Genomic DNA, 27,949 nt, shown 5'->3' on the forward strand with positions numbered 1-27,949 from the left:
AAAGAACCAAGTGACCATCACCACCATCATCATAAAGTTAAAGGAACAGGGGTGAAGTTGAATCCCCCGTGTTTCAGGAGTTCAACCCACAGCACTATGGGCAACTCTCAGAATCGTGACAAATAGAGTGCTGCATTTACACGTTTTAACAGGCGGAAGAAACAATGAAGACGCTAAAATGGAGAAATACATATATCTATATATAAAGAGGATAAACTATTTACACTCATTTACTCGTGACAGATTATTTGTCGAAGCCCCCCAATAAATATGTACTTAAAGCCATGACCCACAGGGCGGGGGGGGCTAACGAATGTATAGCACACCATTGGTAGAAAGCACCCAACCAGGATTCCACGATACATTGACAGCGAAGAAGAATTAGGGCAGCGAGAATGTGTGGCACGTGATGATCCAACTGCACCAGTGAAAGCTCCAGCAGTGACTCCAATGGAAGTCTCATGCACTTGTGTCCCTCTAATCCCTCTGATTAGAAGCCTATATCAAACAGACATCAGGAAATAACTCGCCTTCATCTTGCTTGAGAGTTGTCGTTGGCATAGACAGTGACACAACCATCTACAGCACCAGCAGCAAGCAATACTTGGTAGGGATGGAAGGCAAGGCAGCTTACAGAACTTATCTTCTGGCCCATGAATGTATGCAGGTACCGAATAGTGCCTAGTTGTTCACCCTCAAGGCTAAAGACTTTGATAAGCTGTTTGGCTGAACCACTGGCAATAACCGGGGCATGTCTATGAACAGCTAAAGCTGTAAGGGAGCCTCTGTGAGCATCAATTGTGAGGTAGGCATCCCTATCATTTCTGATATCAAGGAATTGAATGTCACCAGCTTGAGATGCGCTAACAATCTGAAAGAGGATTTGATGGTTAGAGGCACTTCACCTTCCCACAAGGATATTTCAAATTGAACCCATCAAGAGTAACAAGGGTTTATAAATTGAATGCAATGGAAGACAGAAAGAACCCTAAGCCAAGTCTATTGTCTAAACAAGGCATGAAACATTATTGGAGCTACGTTTACCTTCGCAGGATCAAGCCCAGGTTGGAAGCCAATTCCCACAACTCTTTCACCCTTTTGAGAGTGCGGCCGTGTTTCACAGACAAGCCTAAGAATTAGATGACATGACATGTCAAGGTACCGAAGGCATTGCACATGCAGATGTCAAACATGAAAACAATTAGGAACAGATAACATGCAAAACCAATAATTGTTTTTTGGAAAAAACAAAGCACGACTCATAGTCAACTTAAACTCAAGCAATGTCACAGTGACATTAAAGTGATTCCTTGACCCGAGTTCTTACGGTCAATATTTTAATTACAAAGCATCATGATCATTCAGATGCGCCCAATAAATAACATTTCCATCAACATAAGTAATCTAACACTGAAAAAATTTATTGACCTAACATCATAAATATGCATTTAGGAAAAAACTAAATAGATCAGAGTTTTTAAATGCAAATTACATGTTCATGGCCATCACACAGAAGAACATTAAAAAGAAAGTCTGGGCAACAATTAATGCAACCATTCTCGCAAAGTTTTTAGAAAAAAAAAATATCTAGGACGAGATTTTTTATCAACTAAAAATATTGAGCCATTTCATTTTACAATGGTTAAACCACCAATCAAAAGTCTTAACATTTCAGTGTGCCTAGATATTACATTGGAATACAAAAGGGTCAAACGGATACTCTTGCAATTATCAAATATGAAAATAATCCAAGTGGGCCCCTTATGGTCCTGCACCATGTCACCTGCAATGCTAAAAAAAACCTGAGATAATTGGAAACGCGGGACAGACTTCACTGCTATGACAGCAGTGTAAAAAAAAATTAAACCTCGTCTTGCTATTAATGAACATTTTCAAGTAGCACGTATTTTATCAGAGTGAAGTGAACCTAATAAACATCACAAAATGCCTAAATAACAGACACGATTGGGGGGCGCATTTTCCGGATTTATGCAGAAAAGATTATGTTGCATATGCTTGGATCATTTTCCCGTCATGTTGGATTGCGGAGCTATTTAAGGGGCGGAAAATACTTTAAATTTGAGAACATGCAGGTAAAAGTGGAAGGCTTTGTGGATATGATTAGACAACGGTGGATTTCATATCAGTTTCAGGGTACTCCAAGTTTTATATTGGCAGGAAACTTGAAAGCTTTGAAGAAATATTTGAAGACTTGGAACGAACAGGTCTTCGTAACATGGAATGTCAGAAGAGGGCTCTGCTGCAGGATCTACAAGGCTTGGAGGGTTTAGAGGAGGATAGAGCACTCTCTGAGGTGGAGTGTCTTCGGAAAAACCAGGTTGTATCATCTCGAGAGGATGACTTTCATGGAGGAAATTTCTTGGAGGCAGAAGTCAAGGGCATTATGGTTAAGGGAAGGGGATAAGTGAACAAAGTTCTTTCATCGAGTTGCCAATTCACATAGGAGAAACAATGTCATTGAGATGCTTAATATTGATGGAATTGTTTCTTCTGATTATTCCATGATCAAGGATCATATTATCCAGTATTATGAAGAGTTGCTATCTGACCAGTTTGCATGGAGGCCCAAACTTGATGGTCTATCCTTTGAGGGAATTGATCAATCAAGTGCTGCTTGGTTGGAGAGGCCATTTGAAGAGGAAGAGGTTCGCCAAGTAATTAGAAAGATGTCTAGAGACAAAGCACCGGGCCCAAATGGTTTTACTATGGCATTCTTTCAGACCCGAGGTGGTTAAGGAGGATGTTATGATGGTTCTCCACGAGTTTCTCTTTTGGGAACTTCGCGAAAAGTATCAATGCTACATTCATTGCACTCATCACCAAAAAAAGCTGGTGCTTCGAATGTAAAGGATTATAGCCCTCTTAACATTGTGAATAGGGTGTATAAGATTATTGCTAAAGTTCTAGCTGCCAGGATGAGCATAGTCATGGAAAAAATAATTTCTAGGTCACCAAATGCATTTGTTAGAGGGAGACAAATACTAGATTCAGTACTAATTGCTAATGAATGTCTGTATAGCAGAATTAAGTCGGGACTACCGGGTATTCAATGCAAACTTGATATGTAGAAGGCATACAGCCATGTCAAGGGATTTCTTTATTACTTGCTTGGGAGATGTGGTTTTGGGGAGAGATGTAGGTCATGAATCATGCATTGTGTGTCAACTGTTTGTTTCTCAATATTGGTGAACCATGATCTGGTGGGATTCTTTAGTAATACCTGGAGGTTAGGACAAGGCAACCCATTGTCCCCTTTACTTTTTGTCACTGTCATGGAGGCACTTAGGCCACGTTTGGTTACACATATGAGATGATATGAAAGTTAAAAGTTGAATAAAATATTGTTAATATTATTTTTGTTTTGGGATTTGGAAAAGATGAATTATTTATTGTATTTGTGTGGAAGTTTGAAAAAATTGTAAGGATTAGATGAGATGAGATGGTTTTTGTAACCAAGCGAGGCCTTAGTAGAATGTTGACGGCTTCGGTTGGGGGTGATTTTTTCTCAGGATTTTCAGTGGGGGATATTAACCGTGTCATACTTAACATCTCTCATCTTTTGTTTGCAGATGCTACATTGTTATTCTATGTGGCGGAACAAGGGCACATCCAATCTTTGAGGAATATATCCTTCTTTGCTTTGAAGCTGTTTCCAGGTTGAAAATAAATCTCTAAATCCGAGCCGGTTGCGGCTGGAAATGTTAGAAATATAAGGGGCTAGCTTGTCTATTGGGCTGTAAAGTATCATCACTACCCACGAAGTATTTTGGTCTTCCTCTTGGCCCCTTTCATGGTCAATTCCATTTGGAATGATGAATTGTAGAAGATAGAGTGCAGGCTAGCCAGGTGGAAAAGGATGTATCCATCAAAAGGGGGTAATCCTCCCCCTATAAAGAGCACACTCGCACACTCTCAAGCCTTCCCACAATATTTCTCATCCGTATTTCCTCTTCCTCTTGGGCTTGCATCTAGGATTGAGAAGCTCCAACGAATTTTTGGGGGATGAGTTAGGAGAGGAGTTTAAGTTCCAACTTGTTGGTTAGGATAAGGTGCGCTCTCCAAATACTGGGGGCAGTTTGGGGATTCATAACTTGAGAGTGTTCAAAATGGCCCTAATAGGGAAATGGTTGTGGTGCTATAATTATGAGGTGGAAGCTTTGTAGAAGATTGTGATAGATTAGAAGTATGAGAGTGCTAGGGGGGATGGGGTTCTAATGAGCGTCGAGGGGCTTATGGTGTGGGATTATGGAAAAATATAAGAGGGTGGGGGATGGTTCAAGGATCAGTATTTGGCATGATATATGGTGTGGAGATAGGGCTCTGAAGGATGCTTACCCCACAATTTTTAAGATTGCACGTGAGCAAGAGGCCTTGGTGGCTGAATCAGGGGAATCTCTTTTGCCTTTCAGCAGGGGAATGTCAATTTTATTAGGCAAGCTCACAATTGGGAGGTCAATGTTTTCATAGAATTCTTCAATTTGTTGTACTCTTTCGGAGATGGTAATGTAAGGGTGGACAAGATTGTTTGGCCTCCTAGCAAAGGAAAATTCTCCATACACTCGTTCTCTGAGGTCCTTATGACTCATGAAGAGAATCTCTTCCCTTGGAAGAGTATTTGGATGAGCAAGGCACCCCCAAAGCCGGCATTGTTTGTATGGATTTCTTACTTAGGAAAGATCCTAACCATGGATAACCTTAGGAAACACAGGATTATTGTAGTTGATTGGTGCTGTATGTGCAAAAACAGTGGTGAAACAGAGGATTACTTACTACTCCATAGCGATATTGTCAGGGCCTTATGGACTTTTTCAGTAGAGTTGAACTAGCATGGGTTATGCCTGGAAAGGTGGTTGATCTCCTAGCTAGTTGGAGAGCTGTTAACGGTATTCCTCCTGTGTGGAAGATGGCACCTACTTGTCTATTATGGTGTATTTGGAGGGAGAGGAATGTCCGAAACTTCGAGGATCTGGAGCGCGCTCCATGGAAGATCTAAAAAAGTTTTTCTATAACATTAATTTGTGTGCTATTGCTATAGATTTCAATGGTTTTAGTTTTCATGAATTAGGTGCATTAGGGTTTAGTTGCATTACCTCTAGTTTCTAATTAGGTGCATTCTCTTGTATTCTAGATGTGTGCTTCGGCTATGCCTATTTTCATATTAATAAAATCTTTCTTTCTTATAAAAAAAATACAAATGGAAGATGGATTTACGCAAAATTGGTATGCTTGGATGCCCATGTGCCACCCTTTCTTCACATATCTCACACCACACACAAACACATAAAATACTAACTGAAGAACTTTTCCTCGACACAAAGTAAAGAAGTTTTCCTCAAAAGCTGCTAGGAAAAATTACCATGTTGCAAATGAGTTTTACCCTTGACTATAGAATGATTTCCCTATGGTACAATGTCACAACTCACAACCATGAAAACATTTACATTACGACAGGAATATCGCATGTGAAATCTTACATTGCTGGTTTCCGAATATCATAGAGTCTGACAGAACCATCCACAAAACCAGCTGCAAATTGACCCCCGTGAACTTGAGAAGCAGCCTAGGCATGGCATACATTACAAATAAAACAAACCCCATCAAAAAAGTTCAAGCGTTCCCAATTGCTAAAATAACTATGGAAACATATATAAAAATGGAATATTATACTAAACACCCCCCACCCCATTGCAATGATACCTCTAAAATACAACAGCACACGCCATTTTCCAACTTAAACAGGCCAAAGTGTAGCTTTCCCAACATTAAATTATTATGAAAGATCTTGATGCAACGAAAATTATGATGTATGATTTACTACAACATTCATTCTGAAATTCTCTATGTTTCCCACATTTGTAACATTCAATAATTTGTTACCTTATTCAGCAAATCTAGCACAAGTTACATCTAATCAGAGATATTATTTAAACATACGGTTCTAGTTACCAGCTACATCATAGTAAAACTAAACAAAAAATGTGGAATGGCTAAAAACTCACCAATGCTGAGATGGTGCAATCTGATGTCGAGGGAGTGGAACTAACAAGCTGCTCTTTATCCAGATCCCAAAGCATGATGGATGACATCTCACCAGAAGCATACTAATGATAAAACATTGGGAAATTTTAACCACACTTGGCCTCAGAATAAGGTCCTAAAGTACAGGATTTACATCCAAAACAAAGCAGTTACCAAATATCCGGACTGCTGTTGCCAATCCACAACAGCACTTAAACTTCGCACAACAGATTTATGACCTTGAATTGAAGAGAATGCGGTTACAAGCTTTTGTTTATTCTTCAGATCATAATCTTTCCAAATTCGAATATTTCCATCACCTGAAGCATATGCACACACCGGAAGTTAGACTGTCTCATAATTTCTGATATTCCAACAAACAACTCTATGACCCTCATGATACTAACTAAAACAATAATAAATGACATTACATGAAGCAGCAAGAAGCAAGCTGTCATCAAGTTCATTTATAAGGCAGAGCTTAGCAATTCCTTTGTCAGGAAAATCGTGATTATCAAAAGAGTTGAGCAGGGTAGCTTCCTCATAATTCCATATCCTGCAAGAAAAAACACACATGGCTAATTTCAGGCAATGTACAAATTTATATACAGCACGACAACAAAGGACTTGTGAAAGTTTATTCATTAAACCAGCAGCAATTAAATTAACAGAAAACCATGTAATCATACAGTATAAGATGCAAAATGAAAAATTCTGCGAGAAAAGTTTCAAAAAAAATTAAATGTTATCTAACAAGAAAACAATCTAGCTGATATCACCCGTCACATGGAATTTATGAAGAAAACAAAAGGCAAAACATTTTCTCGTCAAGTTTCTTAGTTTTTGGAATATCAAATTTTTATTTTCAAACGGGATGTGTAAAGTAGTATCTAAAAGATATCATCAGATAAGTAGCATAAAAAAGTGACAGACAGATAGATCAATAGATCTATACGGAGGAAGAGAGGGAGGTATAGACTTCCGGGTTCCCATGTAAATTAGTTCATTCTCAGATAATCAAGCCATCTAAGCATGCATTCACAGCATAGGTAAAATAAAAGTACAATAAATGAAAAGATGCATACCTGATCCGTTCATTCTCATCTGCAGCAATAACAACAGGAGTGAAAGGTTGCAGCAGTATTGTTCTGGTGCCCGTTTCGAACTTTGTATCCCAGCTAGCAATTTGATTATTATTATTAAGCCTGCTAACGGCTGACCAAGAAATAAACAACCACATTGGTTCCACAACCAAAAACCATAATACATTTTCTAAGCCTATCACAGAAGCATATTATAAGGAACAGAAGACTAATCAACAAAAAAACACACATGAGTGCTGGCATTTAACTATATGCTCCAATGCAAATTTCTCCCTCTCTTCTCTTCTAGCTAGTATTACTTCACTATCGTCTGAAGCAGTAAGAAGTGGCTTGGAGAAGTAGCCACAACTCCAATTATAGATTGTTGACTGCGGAAGTAAACTGCGTTCCGAAACCCCAGATGAACCTCCAGAACCAAGAAGAGGGTCAGCTAATCCTGAGTCAGGAGAATTTATCAGATGAGGCCTGAACTCTAAAGAGCAAACTCTTCGCATTCCAGTTAAATAACTGGGTCGAGGAGGGCTGACAGGAGGAGTTCGGAAGGTTAAAGGTAAATGACCTGCCAACAACACAAGTACATTATGATTAAAAGCAAAAATTAAAGGCATAATCATTATTGGAATCAAAGTAATACATTGGATTACTCCAATCAAAATAACTACCATTTCAAATATCAGTAAACAACACCATATTGTTCACACCCAAAAATTACCTCCACTCATGTCAAACCACGAAGACGAACGGGCTAGTCCAGAAAGATTAGGACTTGGAGATGCTTTTGCCAGTTCACCAGGCCGAACATTGCCGCTGGTGGTCCTCAAAGGTTTTGCCACCACTTGTTCAATCCCAATAATGGACAGTACCCGCCGACCAAGACTTGCTATGCGTGGAGATGGATCCTTGGCTAATGTACACATAGCCAATACACATTGTGAATACATTGCATTGTCCAGAGGTTTTGACCTGGAATGGTTAACAACCCCATTGCTGACACCATCATTCAATATTCCAGAATCAGAATGTTGAGATGAATCATCAGACAAAGGAGAACCATGCATAATTCCAGAGTTAGCTAGAGGGCTGCTGGTGGAGACCCTTCCATCTCGAAACACTGATGGATTGTCATTGCCAACTCTTAAAACAGAACCAACTTGGGATGAAACAATGTTTCCATGCGATATGTACTGGTTTGGGTTACTATATCCACTGCTTGTACTTTTTATATGAGCCAAAGAAGGTATGGAATTCAGCAGAGAATTAGACTGGGGTTTCCAATATGCAGCAGCAATTGACTTGAGATGCTTGTTGTGGCCAAAGGCAAAGCGCCCAAGCGCTGCCAAGGAACGAGGAAGACCAGACTTGGTTACTTTCAAAGTTGCTATTAACAGAAGTTATAATCCACAGCTATAACAATTACAATGAATAAGCAGCAGCATAAAACAAGCAACTAGGAATTCCCCAAACTGAAACAAATAATGGGTAAAAGAATAGATGAGTGGTGTACAAGCATTGCCAAATCTATGTTTGTGCTAGTTAAAGAAGAGGGGAAAGGTAAAGTTCCAAGATATTACTTGTCAATCGTGGCTTTTGATGGTTTACAAAATTATCAATCAAGAGTTTTGAACACAATGAATTTTCGACTAATTTGAACATCACAGTATAACAGTATTAATATTTTATACCACCAAAAAAGAGACAATAGCTCTGCTTATCAATTTTTCACCGAATCCAACCTAGCATAATTGATTCTGCAAAAAGGATTCCCTTTATAATCATTACAAGGTGTGTAACCTCTACCACTTTCATCCAAAAATATCAAGTATATACTAGGGGTGGGCAGTGGGGCCCTGCACCCCGCTGCCCCACCCCCGCTTGGCGGGGCCAGCAACCCAGCTCTGCCATGCGGGGGCAGGGCCCCCCGCCCCGCATCTAGGGCCCCTAGTAGGGGTGAGTGGCGGGGAGGGCCCAAGGCCGCCCCGCCCCAGCTTACATTTATATATATATATATATATATATATTATATATATGTAAATATAAATATATATTTATATTTTACAAATTGTGTATATATAAATATATATTACAACTTGTTAGACTTGTTCACAATTTTTTTAGTCCATAGGGGGCAGGTAGCACCCCTAGTATATACTAGATGAAAACACAGATGCAGAAAACAATGGAATCAGATTAATATGGGAAATTGATGACCATTCACATACCCACGGCAACCTCAGCCCTGACCAGTGGACTTCCATCAGCAACAACACTTAAAAGGCTTCTAGTGATACTAATCTCAGCCCTGATCTTTTCATCATCATCACATTCTTCATCTCCTCCAACACCATCTCTAGAGAGGGCCCCCATGTCAAGCAGGGTACCAAGGGCATAAACAGCACAAGCCCTGACCTGGAAAAAAAAAAAGAATTATACACTGAATCATTACAAATTCAATGAAGAAATTTAAAAAAATAAAATTAATCAAAGAAAAAAAGAGTGACAAAGCATGATGGCAAACCTCTGGTTGGGGCTCAGAAAGTAGGGTAGCAAATATCGCAGGGGCATCAGCCTGCAAGCCCATTATTTGGGCCTCTGTGAAATCCTCCCACAGCTTTCCCATACATAGGCAAAGCCACTGAAGAAAAAGGGGGTCAGTTGAATCATTAGGGGTTGAACCCTGAAGGTGCTTCAAACAGACATGAATTAAATCAGCTTCAACACAGGCTTCCTGGCCCTTTCTGTGCCCATCAACAATTACAGCCAAAACGAATGCAGCCATTGCACGCTGCTCTGGATATGCTTCCATGCTATCAAGAAATCTAATGAAATATGTATGCCCCCCATCCTTTACCAGATCAACCTGACATGACTATCATCCCACAAGACATAAAAGAGTAATCAATATTTAATATATAAAGGATGCATGTTAAAAACCAGTTTCAGCACTAGCACTAGTGGCAGAAAAAAAAAAAAAAAGGAGGCAGGAATAAAGAATCAGTGGCACATGAAATTTCTTTCTGACTTGTGTGCCAAAACTTATAGGATATCATTTTCTTTTTTATAAGTAAACAATTCTATTAAAAAGAATAGGCATAGCGCAAGTATACAAGATGGTATACAAGAGGCGACACCTATCTAGGAAGGAGAAATAGAAACATGAAAATCAAGGCCATTGAAATCAACAGCTTTGACCCATAAAAATAAGATTCTAACAAAAAGTAATCTAAGCTCTTCCAATAAGCGCTCATTGTCTTCAAACATCTAGACATTATGCTCCTATCATATGCACCACAAAATACAGATAGGAACAATCTTCCACAGCTGTGATTTGTGGAATACCGCCTAGATTTGTCCAACTGTGATGCACGGGGATCCGAGTCTAAATCCGAGACCGATGAGGCTCAGCTGACAGATGCAACGTTAAAAGCATTGGACTACTTAAAGAAGGTAGACCAGTAAAAGGTAGGCGAGAAGAGATAAAGATTTGGGCGAGGAGCGGCAGATTTGGGAGAGGAGACTCAAGTAGGCAGGATGAGATAAAGACTTGGGCGAGGAGACTTACCTCTCGGTTGGGCGAGGAGACTTATCCCTCGGTTAGGCGACGAGACTTATCTCTTGGTTGGGCGAGAAGACTTATCTCTTAGTTGGTTGGGCGAGAAGTGGCGGCATCCGTATTTTAACTATAACTTCGGTTACAAGTGTCAGAATCGCGCATATGACCCCAATCTGGAAAGCTCTTCGGCACATACGTCATGGTCACCATGCTTCATCTTGGTGGGCCCCTTGCAACCCCAAAATCAGCTGTTTTTACCTCTGAAACGTCAACTTTAGTCAACTCTTTCATTTTTGGTTAATTTCCTTTTATGGTAATGTTTATCTTTAATAACGATTTTATTCCGAATTCTTAGGCTACATTTTAGTCATAGTTATCTTATTCCTTATTCCATGGTTTGGCCTTAATTACAGTTTTGCCATTCTTCATTACCTATTTAAGCCCGACTTGTGGGCTTCAGAAGGGGATGGATTTTTCTTATAGTAAAACCTTAATCTCAGAGTTTATCACTGTTTGCGATTTTCTCAATCTTAATCTCTAACTTCCGTTGTTTAACTAGCCGTCAGAATAATCTTCTATTTTGATCTGGCAACAAATTGGCTAGAAGCTCAACCACAATGGCAAGCATAACCCAGGCCAGCTATGATTGTCTGAATACATCTTCCCATAACACTCAAGCAACCTCACAATATTGTAGAAGGTGATCCACAATCTCCCCACTTTTTTCACACATACAGCACCAGTCCACTATAATCACCTTGCATTTCCGTATATTATCCATTGTCAAAATCTTACCCAGAGAAGTTATCCAAGCAAAGAATGTCGCTTTGGGGGGTGCCTTGTTTCTCTAGATCTTTCTCCAAGGAAAGTGATTGGTATGTATTTGTGTAAGTGACTTATAGAAAGAGCAAACCGAGAATATACCTTTTCCTGCAGGTACCCACCACAACGTATCAGATCCTTGGGAGCTTGGTTTCATGGAGTACAAGAGTCTAAAGAGATCCTCAAAGCTGTCAATTTCCCAATCTTGGGCCGCTCTGGTAAAGCTCACATTCCATTGGACAAGATCACCAGCTATCCCCATGAGATCAACCATTGAAGCTTCCTTCTCACATGCAATCCTAAAAGCTAAAGGGAAAGAATCCTTGAGTGCATTATCTCCGCACAATAAGTCGTACTAGAATTTAATTCTAGAGCCATCTCCCAGCACAAGTCTAGTGTAACGAGCAAAAGCCTCCCACCCTTTTCTAATATGCTTCCAAACTCCCACTCCACACGTCCCTTGTACCTCCCTACTGCACCACCTTCCCCACAAGCCTCTAAACTTGGGATCAATCACCAATTTCCAAAGAGCTTCCAGTTCCATATTGTATCGTCACAACCATTTCCCAAGGGTCCGATTGAAAACCTTCAAGTTTCTAATGCCCAGCCCACCAGATGAAATTGACGAGCACACCTTATCCCACTTTACTAGATGGAACTTGAATTCATTGCCTAATCCACTTCAAAGGAAATACTGATGAAGTTTCTCAATACAGGTTGCCACACTCGCTGGAATTGGGAATGAAGATAAAAAAAATAAATTCGTAGATTTGACAAAGTGCTTTTGATTAAGGCAACCCTTCCGCCTTTCGATAAGTACAATATTTTCTAACCTGCCAATCTACGTTCAATCTTCTCAATTACTGTACTCCAGATAGATATAGCCCTTGATGCAACCCCAAAGGAAATTCGAGGTAACACATAGGAAGAGAAGAAACTTTACATTCAAGAGAGCCAGCCAACCGCCAGAAGTTGCAAGCGTTACCAACAGTAACCAATTCTGACTTGGCTAAATTCACTTTCAAGCCATATATGGCTTCAAAATAAAGTAGGAGTGCCCCTTATGCTCAAATCTGGTTTTGTTCTGCCTCAAAAAATTAGAGTATCATCTGCGAACAACAAATGGAAAATGTTAAAGAGTACCCCTATTTATGTCACCAACAGAAAAACTAGCCACAAAACCACTGTTAACGAAGGTAGAAATCATTCTCCTAAGTGTCTCCATGACTATGATGAAAAGGAGTGGAGATAGAGGATCCCCTGTCTTAGACCCTGAGAGTTGTTAAAAAATCCTTATGGACTGCCATTTACCAACTGAGAACTTCGCCGTGGATATGCACCACCGAATCCACAAGCACCATCTCTCTCCAAAGCCACACCTCTCCAGCAAGTAAAGTAGGAAATTCCAATTGACGTGATCATAGGCCTTCTCCATATCCAACTTGCATAAGATACCCGAATTTCCAAACTTTAATCTACTATCAATACATTCATTGGCAATGAGAACCGAGTCCAAAATTTGTCTACCCCTTACAACTGTGTTTTGGAGTTTCGTAATGATCTTGTACACGCCATTCACAAGACTAATGGGACGATATTGCTTCACCTCTGATGCACCATTCTTCTTGGGAATAAGAGCAATAAAAGTGGCATTGAGGCTTTTGTCAAATTTTCATACCGACAAAAATTCCTAGAACACCTTCATTAGATCTTCTTTCACCACATCCCAACATGACTGAAAGAATCCCATAGAAAAGCCATCTGGACTAGGTGCTTTGTCTTTGACCATCCTTCTCACCACACCATGAACCTCTGTCTCCTCAAAAGGCCTCTCCAACCAAGAGACATGCTGCTGCTCAATGGACTCAAATGCTAGTCCATCAAGCTTTGGCCTCCACACCTATTTTGTAAGCAAATGTTGAAAACAACCAACAATATGCTCTTTAATCACAGGGGCCTCCGTACATACCGCACCATCTATATTCTCTCAATGGTATTAGTTCTCCTATGAGAGTTGGTCACTCTATGGAAGAACTTCGTGCTTCGATCTCCTTTCAACCACAAAGCCGCCATGATATCTCCTCCAAAAAGGTAACCCAATCTAGTTCTAAAATTAACTCTGTCTTGCGAGAGACTTCATCCAGAGAGAGAATCCGACTTTCTTGTATCCTCTCTACCTCCTGTAGCTCTTCCAGCATAGCCTTCTTACGATCGCCTATATCACCAAAGGATTGAGCATTCCAAAGCTTTAAGTCTTTTTTCAAATCCTTCAATTTGCCCGCAAAGATGAAACTAGGAGTGCCCTAGAATTGATATTAGGATCACCATTGTCTGACCCTATCCACAAAACCATTAGTTTTAAGCCACATATTCTGGAATTTAAAATACCACATCCCTCCTTGAATGTCTCCACAATCCAGCAAGATAGGAAAATGATTTGAAGAGAGGCAAGGAAGCCTCTTCTAACATATATCCGAATAATGAGTTTCACACTCCGAGGATACTAGGAATCCATCCTTTCTACACCACGTTTGGATGTTAGACCGAGTGCATGAGAGGAATATCCACCAATCCCAAATCGAAAATACACTCTGAGAACTCCATCATTGATGGTTGCAACCTACCTTCTCCTGTGCGTTCGCTTGGGAAGCATGTCATTAAAGTCGCCACCTATGCACCATGGTAGGTCCCACCAACTATGTACTCCAACTAACTCATCCCATAGAGGTATTCTCTCACTGTCTAAGTTCAGCCCATAGACACCAGCAAAAGCCCACACAAAGTTGTCTTCTAAACTCTTAAGGAACATGCCACTGTATATTCCCCAATGTACTCCATTTTCTCCACCACCCTTCTATCCTGCATAACTAATACTCCTTCTGAAGCCCCGACAGATGCAAGATAAGCCCAATCCACATATGGACAGCTCCATAAGCCTCGAACTAAACTTCTTGGAATCACTTCCAACTTGGTTTCTTGCAGGCACACAATGTCCGCCTTCCACTCATGCAACAAATGTTTTATCTGAAGGCGATTATTATCCCCATTAAGCCCTTGGACATTCCAAAATACAATCTTGGGCTTCATAAAGAGTGTGTTGGCGCCTTCCCTTTGGATCGTTCTCCACTTGAGCCATCCTCAGTTTATACACCATGTTACTCTCTTTAGCTCTCTCTGCTTCTTGGAGCCCGATTTCTTGGGCTTAACATGACCCACTTCAATGGCAGTAAGCAAGCCCATGAATTGTTCCTCGAAACCCTCGCAGTCAATCCCCAAACAATGTTGGATTTCCTTGTGCAAGATCCAATCAAAAACAGTGTTGACATGGTAACAGACAATTTAGGGGCATTGGTTCCCCAACTCAATTGATCTCATCTCTAGTTGCCCATTGCAAATCCATCTGCACCCCCATTTCCTCCTCAGCGATCAAAGACCTACTTTTCCACTCAAAGCAGCCCTGCGTAGAGATTATCAGCCCATTGGGAGGACCATCTTCATTTACAGCTTCTGTAAACAGAACTCAAGCCACGTCCACCTGTTGTACAGCCTTTGCCAGAGAGGATACCACCTAGGAATCAACAGAATCCTCTTCCCTGCTACTCATCATAACCATCTATATGTGATGTGCCTGAGACCCAGCACACGACGGTGAGAACACGGCACCATTGTCGTCGACGTCACCATATGGGCTCCCGTCAAGGGTTCCTCGGCCGGTCGCGAGTCAGTCGGAGCCTTTACCGGCAAGGTTGACAAGCTCCCTCTGGTGGAAGGCCCAACGTCGCCACCCGCTTGGACTCTCAACATTGGCTGGGCCCCAAGCTTTTCCTTTCCTCTATTCTGCTTCACAGGCTGAGGCCCATGGGAGTGGCCTGTTAGAAACTGCCCCACTCTTAGCTGCCCACGTTCTGAGTCCTTGCTGAATTCATGCCCAAGCCTAGGCCCATGTAAATACCTCGTCTCCAAGTCCCGGCCCATGCAAGGCCCCTGCCTCCTCAACACACCATTTTGATTATTAAGGGTGCTAGGACCACTTGATTCAATGTACCATATTAAGGACTCCACCTTCTCCTGCAGTTGTGCTTACACATCCATTAGTGAACTGTGCACGCCATCCTTTGCCAACCTGACAGCGAGCCAACCCCCGCCACCCTCCCACTAACTACTTGATGTACCAATGATATGAGGGCCTTGCCAGTCCCCTTGCCAGGGACACCTCTCTGAGCTGCCTTAATTCCATTTTCTCCACCCATGTTCCACCCACGGGACTAAATTGGCATTGTCGTCTGTATCAGAGCCTCCCTATACGAGCGGTGTTGTGGTTGGCTCGCCTCCACCAAAGACCTCAGTGATGCCTCTCCACAGTTACGACTCAAGTTTCTACTTTCATTTTCAAACTCCCTCAGGGCCTCTGCCATCCTCCTTGGTCCTCTACCCTCAGTATCCTCATCCTCTGGTATGAAAAAAAGCTACGTCAACTGCCACCCTCGTATTCAACTAGCACCATGCAGCGATTGTGGGCATTTGAACATCTCTGTGCAATGAAACTCCTATTGTCGTCCCCTGTCGTGGTGTAAAAATCTTTCTTTTTGCCCTTCAGGCAATCCTCCATAATTTTGGCAAACCATTGCACCATGGACAGCCCCAGCCTCATCTCTTTCACCACCTTCTAGCTCCTTTCAGTTATAAGCATGAATCTTCCATCCTTTGACAATGTAAAGACTTTTGATTCTACCGCTACGTGTTTTGGGAACCCCATAATCATCCAAATCTCAGCAAATGGATTCTGGTTTTGACAACATATGGTATTTAATAACTAAATTGGGACAGGAGCCACGAAATTGGGAACAGTTTCTTTCTCCTAGGGTTTCAAACCACGAGCCCTATTCCAATATGAATCAACACAAATTTTCCCTAGAACACAATGCGTCCCAGGAAATGCCAGCCATAAAGGCGTATCAAAGTATCTCTCAGTGTCTACTAGTCCCTCAAATTTCTAGGGTTTGGTTTTTATCCCTCTCTATGGCATATAGATTTTGGTTTGGTTAGGTCATGTTCGTGGGGGGTTGGGGGACTATGCGACCTCTGCGAGTAGTGGGCTGGGCATGAAGAAGAGGAATAAGACGACGACGACAAAGAAGAAGAAGAAGAAGAAGAAGAGGGCTTTATTATAGGACATCATACAAACAGTTGCTAGGCTCCTGTAAAAAAAACTACTTAGAGAAAATTCCTCAGAGACGAGGTTGAATAAACCAATTTTTCACCTTGCTAAATTGTGGTGGAGGCTACCAAAGTGTCAAAATTCCACCATAACTAATTCCATTTGAATAAATAGCAACTTGATTTTCTGACAAAAAAAAACCTGAAATCTACAGAAACACTATGGTTTAGATTTAGTATACCTTATCAAGAGCAAGAATCTTTGTCCATATGAATACAAGAATTTGCCGAACCTCTGGTGTTATTGTTTGCAATAGCTTCAAGACATATGGGAAGATTCCAACGAACAGAGCCTGCAAAAATAGAGAAGAAACTCATTGAGCCAATCACTACATTAAAAGAGGAAAGAGAGAAGCAAAACTAAAGCTACCAATAACTACCAGATCTACTGCCCAGGGTCCCATATCAAGGAATCTTCCAAGAAGAACCAGTGCCCGAAATCGATGACTTTGGCTACGTAAAACCTGAAACCAAAATGGTATATGGACTTGTTATTATAAGCAAAGACGATTGGGAACATAGAGACTGATCCATTGAAGAACAAAAAATCCATTCCACCAGCAGCCAGAACCTTAAAAGTTGTCAGTCAAAGCAATTTACATCAATCATAACATTATGGCTCTACCAGAAGGCTTACTGTGTTATCATTTCCATTTCAAGAATTTTTTTTTTTTTTTTTTTTATAAGCATCTCCATTTCAAGAAATTGAAACCGAGACTAACCAAACTCAAGTCATTTCCTTGTTAGTTCTTGAATTAGCACTTGTAAAACAATTTTCTAAAACAATTCTTAATACAATCATACTGTATTACTGATAGGACTAACAACTCAAGAAATAGGACTCAGCAGGCAATTTGGGTAAAAAAAAATTGCAAGCATCCCTACATCCCAGAAAATTTATACACCATTATACAGGAAGGATGGCCGAATGATGGCCCCCAATACTCAAGAGCAAGTGATGTGCTGCACCTGAAGAACAATGGGCAACTGCTCTGGTGGTTTCTTATGTTCAGATCCATGGTCAAGCCATACCTCAAAAGCTGTCAACTGCTCAGTGAAAAATGGACTAGCCTGAAACAACATAAACGTGCTACTCAGAGGAAAAAAGCAAAAAGAGAATAATAAGAGTATACAAAATCATCATTCTTAATAATTCCCTTGATAAGCTAAATTCTAAAATCATGCAAGCCCAGAGTGAAATAAAAACAAGTACAATAAAACCCAAAAGAACATACTACGAACTCTGCATTAGGGTCCTCAATCAGTGATGGAAGCTGAGCAAGGCAAATCTCAGAAGCCATGTCCCACGCATCCCTGCATTGTGCAAAAGTGACAGTAATAATTAAATTTTATAAACACCTAACCGAAAAAATATACATGCATATCCTGCATACCACATATGATGCTGATGGGTTGGTGGCAACATTGGTTGAGAGATGGGGGAACAATTAGCAGAACGCATAATTCGCTCCGCAAGTAAAAAATTTCGAAATAAACTGGCAACTAACAAATCTTGTCTGAACAGTCTCTGAAAAAGATCTGCAGCGCAAAACTAAGTAATGGGTAATTGTACCACTAACAAGAAGCATAAATGAACAGCTCAAGGCCATGCTATGAAGCATTAAATCGGTGAAGTTAAAAATTTACCATGAGGAAGAACATTCCATGCAATTGTGTCGGTCACAGCGGTAAAAATCCAGTTCAATTCACCCAGAAGTGTTTTCCGATCATTCTGGCGGCCAGGAATTTTATCTATGAGGGAATCATCAAGGGACTCGTGAAGCAAGGAACGTTTGCAGAACCTATGACAAAGTATGCCGATTGATAAGTCCAATTAACACAAGGATAGTTTTTTTTTATCAGTCCAATTAACACATGGATAATTAACCACTCAATCACTTAAGTTCAATTTTCTTCAATTCGCATATTGCAACAACAAAAAGTAAAATAAAAAATCAGCGATGGGCCAAAGAATACATGGAAAACTTGTAGGATTAAATAAAAAATCAGAACACATACCTCCACAAGAGATAATGAAGGTCAGCAAGCATGCATTGATGCATATATCACATACAAACGGTTTTAAAAATGCAGCACAGACAGCCCCACAATTAATCCAATTAAATAACTACTAAATGGCAGAACAAACAACAACAAAATAGGTCATTAGCTGATGCTCACAAACCAAGCCAGTAACTGAATCTGAAGCAATACGGCCTACTCCACAATAACACAAGTGGATTATGTTCGTGCGCACAAACTTACAATTCAAATGTTCAAACATCTGACAAGAAGCAACCCAGTGACACTGGTAAACTAGGGGTGCATCTGTTCATAGGCATCAGGATAGAGTTACTTCCCCATTACATAATTGGACAAGTCCTAATAAAGGGATGATGCAAAAAGGGTGCCTTGATCATTTTTTTTCTTTTTTTCTTTTTTTATTGATAAGTAAAAAGAGGTGCCTTGATCATTCATCCCAACAAAAAGGGAAAAAGACTGTTCTCCACGTATCTCCTACTAGCATCAGTAGTTTATCATTAATTTTTTATAGGTATTAGTAATTTATATTGTTAAAAACATTTTTTTGTTAAGTGTATTGTTAAAAAGCATAACCACCTTAAAGTGAAAAGAAAGCACAAAAAATCAGCATCAAGCCTCGTAATTATCAAAGGGAAAGGAACCCTATACCCATGATGACACAAAAGTAGATGAAAACGGCAGAAGGAGCTGCAAGCCAACTCTTGATCAAATACAAAGATTTCTTTTTCAATACTCTAATCTTTCGGACAGCTTAATTTCAATGACTTTCTTGTATCTTTTTCTCTCTCTAGACAAGTGTCTCTTGCATAAATTCTCTGTACCGGGATTGTGCGTTCTGTGCTTTTTAATGAAGTTTCAACCACTTATTAAATAACCTTTAAATGACTACAAAGACCACAACCAGGCTCCATTAATCAAGTAACTGGAGAAGATAAAATGGAGAGCTGTTAAAAGAGTACAGCATATTATACCCGGGATCAAATAAGTTCTTTTTTAAAAAAAAAAAAAAAAAAAGTTTCTCGATAAGAGGGTCGTCATAATCTATTGGTCCACAAGCCTCACCCTTAGTCACAACTCCAATTAGATCGAAATTATGAACTTTCAATTTTTCTAAATGTACATTATATAACATGGCTTACTAAAATTAATATTCTCCAATATACTCACCTAAATTTAATGCTCAATGACACGTAGAGAAATTTCAATAAATTTTGTATCAGAAAGAAAATATAAGCTCACAATTTAACTTTAACTTTCTTGCGGATGAGAAAGAAATCATAGACAAATAAACACTACTTCAATACTTAATCCATAAATATTAGGGTGCTCCACAATTATTGTTCATACTAAAAAGTGACAAGATAACTTATGCTTTTTCTCTCATGATACCTCCATAATGATTGTTCATACTAAAAAAATTATTACAAATAGAACGACTAAAAACAGAATTTTGATTTAGCAGGAAAATTATATTTTAAATTCAGGATTCAGAAGACAATATTATCTACAATGAAACATCCTGAAAAGAGATCAAAGTGTCAGCTAGTAGTCAAACTGAACAACAAACAGGGAGATATATTTCACCATCGTAATGCCATCTTTATAGGAGTAGTGAGGCAAGCAGTAAACACATCAGCAGGAAATTCAGCACTCTGTGGAAGAGTCTCGTGTGCTTCACAGGCCGCAAGCAGAATGCAATCCCTTGAGGATCCAGAAGTACCCCAGTCATTAAGCTATCAAGAAACAATCCAATATTTACCTTAACAGTCAGGATAACATTAATACCTGTCCCTAAATTAAAGCTACCAAATTACCATTTCAAATGACTTGTAGCAAAGACACTGTTTGGTACCTCAGTGAAGGCATTGATAATCATCCCAGCAGCAGAGCAGTCAAAAACATATATCGATGGAGTCTTCAACCAGGAATCAAGGTCACTGATTGGCAAGGGGATATACTGTGTATAACTCTGCAACAACATAAGTTAGAACATGCTGACAAGCTATTTAATAGTGACAATAAAACAGCACAAAAAAGAAGGTTGGAAAGCAGTAACGGACCCTATTAAAGAGCCAAATTTCACCATTAGCCGTAGGTTTTGGCACACCATGTCCATTATAATGGAACAGAACTCTCTCTGACTTGGCATATTTACGACATGTATTACAAAGTTTCTTCACTTCCTCCACGGTAGGATCAAGTTGATACTTATAGCGAGCCTGCTAATTTTTAATACATTAAAAATGAACCTGATACCGTAACATGTCACACGAATACATGATAAAAATGTTCTGACCTTTGGTTGCCACCTTTCATACTGACTACTCAAGGTTTTTCCAATTGTCTCGAGTGCTTTTTGAGGTATCATAGAAAAAGGATCTGCACAGATGCAAGAATATTAGAAAACAAGAAAGACCTTTTTTTAGCCCCTATTCAATTTCGGTTTAAATTCAGTGAGTTTCTGCCATTCTTGTCTATTTGGTCATTCGGGCCAAAATTTGCATTCTTGTCCAGAATGTCTTCAATGGAAATTTTATGATTTTCTTGAATTGTGATAACAATTCTGTAATTTTGCTTCTGTGGCATTTTTAGGCTTATTGAATGCTGCTCACAGTTTTGTAATTTCAATTCAAGCACTTTTCATGTCATTTTACTTTTCCAATTATTTCTTTTTCTCAACTCTCAATTATACTAATTTAGCACCATAGTTTCTTCCTTTAAAGTGCAAGATGAAATTTTTTTCTTAATTTTTATTATCTTCCTTGTGTTTTTTTCTTAATTTTTATTATCTTTCTTGTTATTCTGATGTTAACTAGTGTGTTCCAAATAATTGCTTTTTTCTTCATTTTCGTGAAAAAGAAACAATATAACATGCTAGAACACATGTACCAGAAATGGGAAAAGAAACATAAATCATAAGCACAACATAGCTAAGCACAGCATATGATTCATCAAACAAATCCAAAAATAAGTCCAGAATTTAACTCAAATCAGCATGAATAAAATTACCATTGAAAGATACTAAAACTAAACAACAACACTGAATCCCTTTTAACACATTTATACTAATTTCAACCACCTCTGTAGAACATCCCACCAAGAAGAAGTAATGAAATAAAATCATTTGCCAGATAATATAAGAAGTACTCACTAATAACATAGCAAGGAAAGAGAAGTATTGGAGACCTATTATATGACAGCTCAGACTCGAAAGAATCCTTAAAATCCCAAAACAAGAAAAATAGAAGCAAAATGACAATACATTAATAACGAACAAACAACCCATAAAACCAGAGGAATGGAAGAAAATCGGCAGCTTTAAATGCACCTATCCAGCACTCCATTCTGGCACAAGGAGATATCTTGATTACATCAGGTGGATCAACACTAATGTTTAAGCATAAAACTAGAGCAACACATCCCGTCTTCATCTGCATTTAACAAAAAGGAGTTGATCAAAAGCAGAATCTGTGTAAGATAGAACTGTCCCAAGACCCATTTACCAGAATATACTAAAACAAGGAAGCAGTGAGAGAGGGAAGGAGAGACAGACACACACACACACACACACACACACACACACACACACTCCACAGCTACCATACAAAACTAAGAGGCCTCGGGTAGGATGATCTTAGCATTGGTGTCGGAGGGCCTGCTTTCAGGCTTATCAATGCTGACTAATAATGAGGGAGCACTTGTCCCATATCTATTATTCGCAGATGATAAGCTAATTTTTTGTGATGCAAACCCTGAGCATTTGCATTATTTTCACTGCTTGTTCCTTTGGCTAGAAAGCAGTTTCAAGTTGAAAGTCAATTCAGCCAAGTCTGAGATACTACCAATTGGTAATGTGGGTAATTTTGATGGCTTGGCTTGTAGCTTAGGGTGTTGGGTGTCTTCACTGCAATGACACTCTGGGAGGGCATTGTAGAGAAGCTTGAACATCGTTTGGCAAGCTAGAAAAGGTTGTATTTTTCTAGAGAAGGCAGGTACCTTGATTAAGAACACACTCTCAAGCCTGTCCACCAGCTTTATGTATTTGTTTACTCTCCTTGTCGGCATGGCAAAGACGTTACAGAGGGCTTTTGTAATGCCTTAAGCGAAGGCCCAAGCTACATCTAGGTCATACTCCAAAAGGACTAGTCAATGGTACAATTGGGATCCCGTTGAAACCATTATAAAGAGTAAGAACTTCCCCCTCCCAAGCAACATGGAATCCCATACACCACCTACAATCACTACTCAGTATGGAGTATCACAATCTTCCCTCTTTAAATTCCCAATATCCTCGTCACGTCATTCCATCGAAGTTGGCATGACTCAAGTCCCATAAATCTGGTTGAGATAGGCTCTAATACCACTTGGTAACGCCCAAAGCGAAGGCCCAAACCACATCTAAGTCATACTTCAAAAGAACTAGTCAATGGTACAATTGAAGTCCCATTGGAACCACTATAAAGAGAGAACTTTTCCCTCCCAACCAATTTGTAACCCCATACACCACCTACACTCACTGCTCAGTATCAAAGATTTCTTATGGAATGGTTTAGGGGAGTAGAAATTTCATTTGGTGAACTAGGCTAAGGTCTGTTCGGCAATTTTGGAAGGTGGTCTGGGTATCAAAAGGCTACTTAATTCAATAGAGCTATGTTGAGGAAGTGATTGTGGCGCTATTCTAACAAAAGGGAGAGATTATGGAGAATGGTGGTAAACTTGAAGCATGGCCGTGAATGGGGTCAAGGGTCAAAAGTCACATGACATAAATAGTCAAAAGTCATATGAGGTTAATATAAGCTATGGGATTGGATCATGAAAGAACATTTGCAAGGGTTGGGGGAGTTCCCTTGGCCTATTAAGTATAAGGTGGGGGATGGAACAAACATAAAATTATAATACAATGCAGGGTGTGTTGATCGCCTGCTTAACGGAATCTTTTTGGATCTGTTCAATGTTGCTAGGGAATGGTGCTTCAGTGGTGACTCTCCACAATGGGATTGAAGTTTGTTGGACCTCTATACCTCTCTTTTTATAGGCAAGAAGTTTTATTCGTAATAATAGGCATTGTACTACATGATGTATGAATGAGTAAGCCTAACGAGGATTTACAACCAATATAAGAAACTCGTGGAGATTAAGCCCATTAAAATCTATTGCCCCTGCCCAAAGGAATAAGGTTTTAAAAAAGAAAGCTTCATTCTCCTCTCATGGTCTACAAATCTTCTAACTTTACCTCTTTTTATAATTGACTATATACTTTTTGATTGAGACAAGGCCAAGAAGACAAGATTTATTGGAGCTTATACAAGATAGGGGTGTATGAGCTTAAGTCCTTTTATAGCACATTAGTCCCCCACGACAACACTACTTTTTCATGGAAATTCTATTTGGAGAAGGAAACCTAGCTTGAGAGTATCTTTCTTTGTTTGGACAGCTACACTTGACAAGATCCTTAGTCTAGAGAACTTGAGACTTACACCATATTATCTCAAATGTATCGTATCATTTACTCATCAAAAAATTTATCGTATCGTTTTATGGAAAAAAAAAAAAAAAAAAAGTTAAGAGAGGTTAGAACCATAAAGATAATTGAAGGTCATTTGTTTATGGAGGCCTCCTTACTTCCCAATACACCTTTTTTGGTTTGAGCAACAAATAGAAAAGCTTTATTCCCTCATGAAAAATCAATTGCAAGATATACTCCAAGCTTCTTAACGATTCCCGTTCAAAAATAACAGCCTCATACTAGACATTCAGAAACTTCAACCAGAGTAAATGGTGTCATCAGACCTAGAAACTACCTTAGTAGGTTGGGCAAGCAATAGAAGTATAGGCACTCAATATGACTAAGCTTTGTATTTAATGCTTTATGCAAATATTTAGTTCTCTAAACTGCAACTCATCAATCAACAATGGACCATGTTCCTAGATTTGATTCTAACCACAATGTTGTGCTCCATTCACTCTATGAACTAAATTTATTTTTTTGATTGGTAAATAAGGATTTATTGATGAGAACTAGGCATAGTCAAGGAACACGAGACATATACAAGAGCGACAACTAGGCATGATTGACCAAGGATACAAGGAATTAAAGGATATTCAGACCATTGAAGTTTAATGCAATCAACCCATGGAATAAAGTGTGAAAAAGAAAACTCTAAGCTCGTCCATTGCCTGCTAACCAGGGATACAAGGAATTAAAGGATATTCAGACCATTGAAGTTTAATACAATTAACCAATGGAATAAAGTGTGAAAAAGAGAACTCTAAGCTCGTCCATTGCCTGCTCGCGATATTCAAAACTTCTACCATTTCTCTCCCTCCAAAGACACCACCATAACCAAATGAGGACCATCTTCCATATTGCTATGATTTGTGAGTTACCACACAAACCTCTCCAATTAGCTAGGAAGTCAACTACCTTTCTCGGCATCACCCAAGCTATCCCCACCCTAGCAAAAAATCCGCTCCATAAGGTCATGCCACCTCGCAGTGAAGAAGTAAATGGTCCACAGTATCCCAGCTCTTGTTGCACATGCAACACCAATCCACTACGATGATCCGATGTCTCCATAGGTTGTCTAAGGTGAGGATCTTTCCCAAGCAAACTGTCGATACAAAGAAAAAAAAAAAAAAACTACTTTCAAAGGTGCATTCGTCTTCCAAATACTCTTCCACGAGAATGAGAGAGATTTGTTCATGATAAGAGACTGATTGAATTACCAAACAAAAAACTTCCCTTTCTTCAACTCTAGATGAACCTATCTACCTAGTAGAATAGACAAGGTTGTAGAAATTAGTGAATTCCTCAACTTCCCAATCTTGTGCAGCTCTGAGGAAGGTGGCATTCCATTGAGGAACACCATCGGGCAGCTCTAATAGATCAACAATTGAGGCTTCCTGCGACCTTGCAAGTCCATAAATTCCAAGAAAAGCTTCCTTAAGAGCCTTGTCACCACACCATAGGTCATGCCAAAACTTGATTCAACATCCATCACCCACCTCGAACCGAGTATATCTAGAGAAAGCTTCCCATCCTCTTCTTATGGGTTTCAAAAGCCCCACCCCATATGGTTCACTCACCTCATTTGTGCACCAACCACCCCAAAAGCCCCACCCCACTATGAACTAAATTTTAAAGTTCGATAATATTTTGAACTCAGTTATGAACACAGAAATTTTTGGTGCAATTATAGGACTCAGCCAAGAAAACACAAAATTACGATCCTCACAAGTCTATGAAATCCTAGAAGCTCATGCTATATATTTCCTATCAATTGTAGATCACACAACAAACTGAAAAAAACGATACTTTTCACATATAAGATTGCATAATCGTTATCGACTTTATTCTCTACAAAAATGAAACACATAAAATGCCTAGCATGGTTTAAATTACAATTATTACATGCACACAAGACAACAACTTTGATGCCTCGGAAATCGGCAAGGGTTTTCCTAAATTTCACACTCAATATGGTCACACAAAACCCATAATAAGGACTTGATTTAACCACATACATCTAAGGAAAATACTGATCCAGCCATGCATACTCATTTTTAACGGTGCTCAGCTTGGGTCAACTAACAGGACCTGTGAAAGTTCCATTACAGGGAAGGACGACTTACCAGCACAACAACGAAATTGAAATGCATCGGCGTAACCGCTAAACTAATATAATAGGGGTATGGGAGCACTAACGAGCAAGAAAGAAAGTCCATTTTCCCACGTCTTGGTCAAATCTGTTACAATTTGGACAGATCATACTGAAACAGGTAAAATAACTTCGATTTCTACACGAAAGCACCAATCACCTAAATGCTAAAAAGCCTATTTATCAATATTTTTAAATCAGTTTAAGAAATGCCACCTTTTCAACAATTACCAGTTTTAAAGACTAAATTATCCCACTATTTCAAGGCACCGGGTTCCCCAAATAAAGGTTTTCATTTAGATCATAAATTTGCAGCTGAGTAAATAATAAAATCAATTTCTGCCATATTACCCAACAAACTTAAACCTAAAAGCAATTCAATATCCAGTATAACAAAAAGAGGAGCAGCAACAGAGACTGGGGAGCATACTCGGTCCTTAGGCCGCCATTTCGAAACCAAACCGTTATCAGATGGGCCGGTAGGCACACAAGCCTCGAAGGCCTCGTGCCGAAGCTCACAAAACACTTTGTTCTGGGGCAAGTATGCCATGCTCGTAGTGGTGGAAGCTGACGCATTCCCATGACTACTGCTGGCAGTCTCCGAATCCCTTCTCTGTGAACCCAAATCCCCGTCTTCGTGGTTCGAAGCACACTCGTCGAAGTGATTCGAGACCACCGTTGTCACAACCGAAGATTGCGAATACCGAGACGCCATCAAATCCCCCAATGCCATTCAAATCTCCCGAACCCCCTCAAAGTGCAAACCCAATCGGCAAACCAACCACTTGCCCTGAACGGAAAGCCATAGTATCTCAAAATGAACAAATCAAACCCTAGGCTTTTGAGTGGAGCTAATTAGTATGGCAAAGATTGAGAGAGTCAGATATCAATTGAAAGAGGAAGAGAGAGAAGCGAAGCCTATCTAATCAACGAAGCCACTAAACCAGCGGCGCATGGAGATACGTATGAGAAAAGCGAGAGAATCCAGCTCGAAAAGCCCTAGATAAGCAACTGAAGGTCTTTGAAAACCCTACAAACCCTAGAACCCGAAGAGAACGATAGAGGCGCATATGGTGGTGGCGGCACAACCAAAACAGAAATCTCTCTGAATAGTTTTAAGAGGATTTTGTAAGAGACTCTCTTTGTGTGTTGTGAGTTTTGTCTTTCTGCTTTTTTTACAAGTTTGTTCCTTCTTCCAATTTTTCCCACTTCCTCTCTCCTTTTAGATATCTTATTATTTTTAATATTTTATTACTCGAAAAATAAAATTACAACTTCTCATATATTTATTAAAAAATACTTTAATCATAAAAATATTTCATTAAAATGATAAGATTTAATTTATAAGATTTAAATTTTAAATTTTTTCTTATAAATTAAATTATATCATATAAACATTTTATTAAATATATTTTTTTAGAATGATTTATAAATAAAATTTTTCATATATTATTGGTTTTGCTTGTTTTTCTTTATTAATCATAATGTTTTAAAACTTTTTTCTTCCCATATTTTGG

General features: G+C 39.4%; 1 protein-coding gene across 2 annotated transcripts; it reads right to left on the minus strand.

Annotated features, from left to right (window-relative positions):
• Nucleotides 1-37: 37 nt before the first annotated feature.
• On the minus strand, nucleotides 38-27,624 carry LOC121267911 (regulatory-associated protein of TOR 1-like). Of its 2 annotated transcripts, none has more exons than XM_041172014.1 (23): nucleotides 26,863-27,624; nucleotides 22,103-22,205; nucleotides 21,071-21,153; nucleotides 20,835-20,993; nucleotides 20,627-20,743; nucleotides 20,359-20,507; nucleotides 18,379-18,533; nucleotides 18,126-18,270; nucleotides 17,967-18,045; nucleotides 17,701-17,802; nucleotides 17,112-17,195; nucleotides 16,914-17,024; nucleotides 9,658-10,008; nucleotides 9,362-9,548; nucleotides 7,855-8,475; nucleotides 7,372-7,701; nucleotides 7,125-7,254; nucleotides 6,471-6,595; nucleotides 6,214-6,359; nucleotides 6,021-6,122; nucleotides 5,496-5,581; nucleotides 1,045-1,129; nucleotides 38-871 (listed from the first exon to the last, which is right to left on the minus strand). In XM_041172014.1, exons 1-23 carry the CDS (start codon nucleotides 27,163-27,165, stop codon nucleotides 533-535), a joined length of 4,092 nt encoding a protein of 1,363 aa, XP_041027948.1. In that variant the 5' UTR covers nucleotides 27,166-27,624; the 3' UTR covers nucleotides 38-532. The 2 variants fall into 2 exon arrangements, with proteins under 2 accessions (XP_041027948.1, XP_041027949.1); XM_041172015.1 differs by lacking the exon at nucleotides 26,863-27,624 and adding an exon at nucleotides 22,771-22,915.
• Between the last annotated feature and the right edge of the window lie 325 nt (nucleotides 27,625-27,949).

The sequence above is a fragment of the Juglans microcarpa x Juglans regia genome, chromosome 5S (genome assembly GCF_004785595.1).
Source record: "Juglans microcarpa x Juglans regia isolate MS1-56 chromosome 5S, Jm3101_v1.0, whole genome shotgun sequence".
In the NCBI taxonomy this organism is placed as follows: domain Eukaryota; kingdom Viridiplantae; phylum Streptophyta; class Magnoliopsida; order Fagales; family Juglandaceae; genus Juglans; species Juglans microcarpa x Juglans regia.

Bases quoted from the DNA above. Each gene is read 5' to 3' on its own strand.
- LOC121267911 (XM_041172014.1), bottom strand. From the start codon at position 27,165: ATGGCATTGGGGGATTTGATGGCGTCTCGGTATTCGCAATCTTCGGTT. The intron at 9,549-9,657 runs GTTTGCCATCAT...TTTTTTTTCCAG, and splicing joins TTTCTGAGCCCCAACCAGAG to GTCAGGGCTTGTGCTGTTTA. The intron at 1,130-5,495 runs GTAAGATTTCAC...TCTAATTCTTAG, and splicing joins GATATTCGGAAACCAGCAAT to GCTTGTCTGTGAAACACGGC.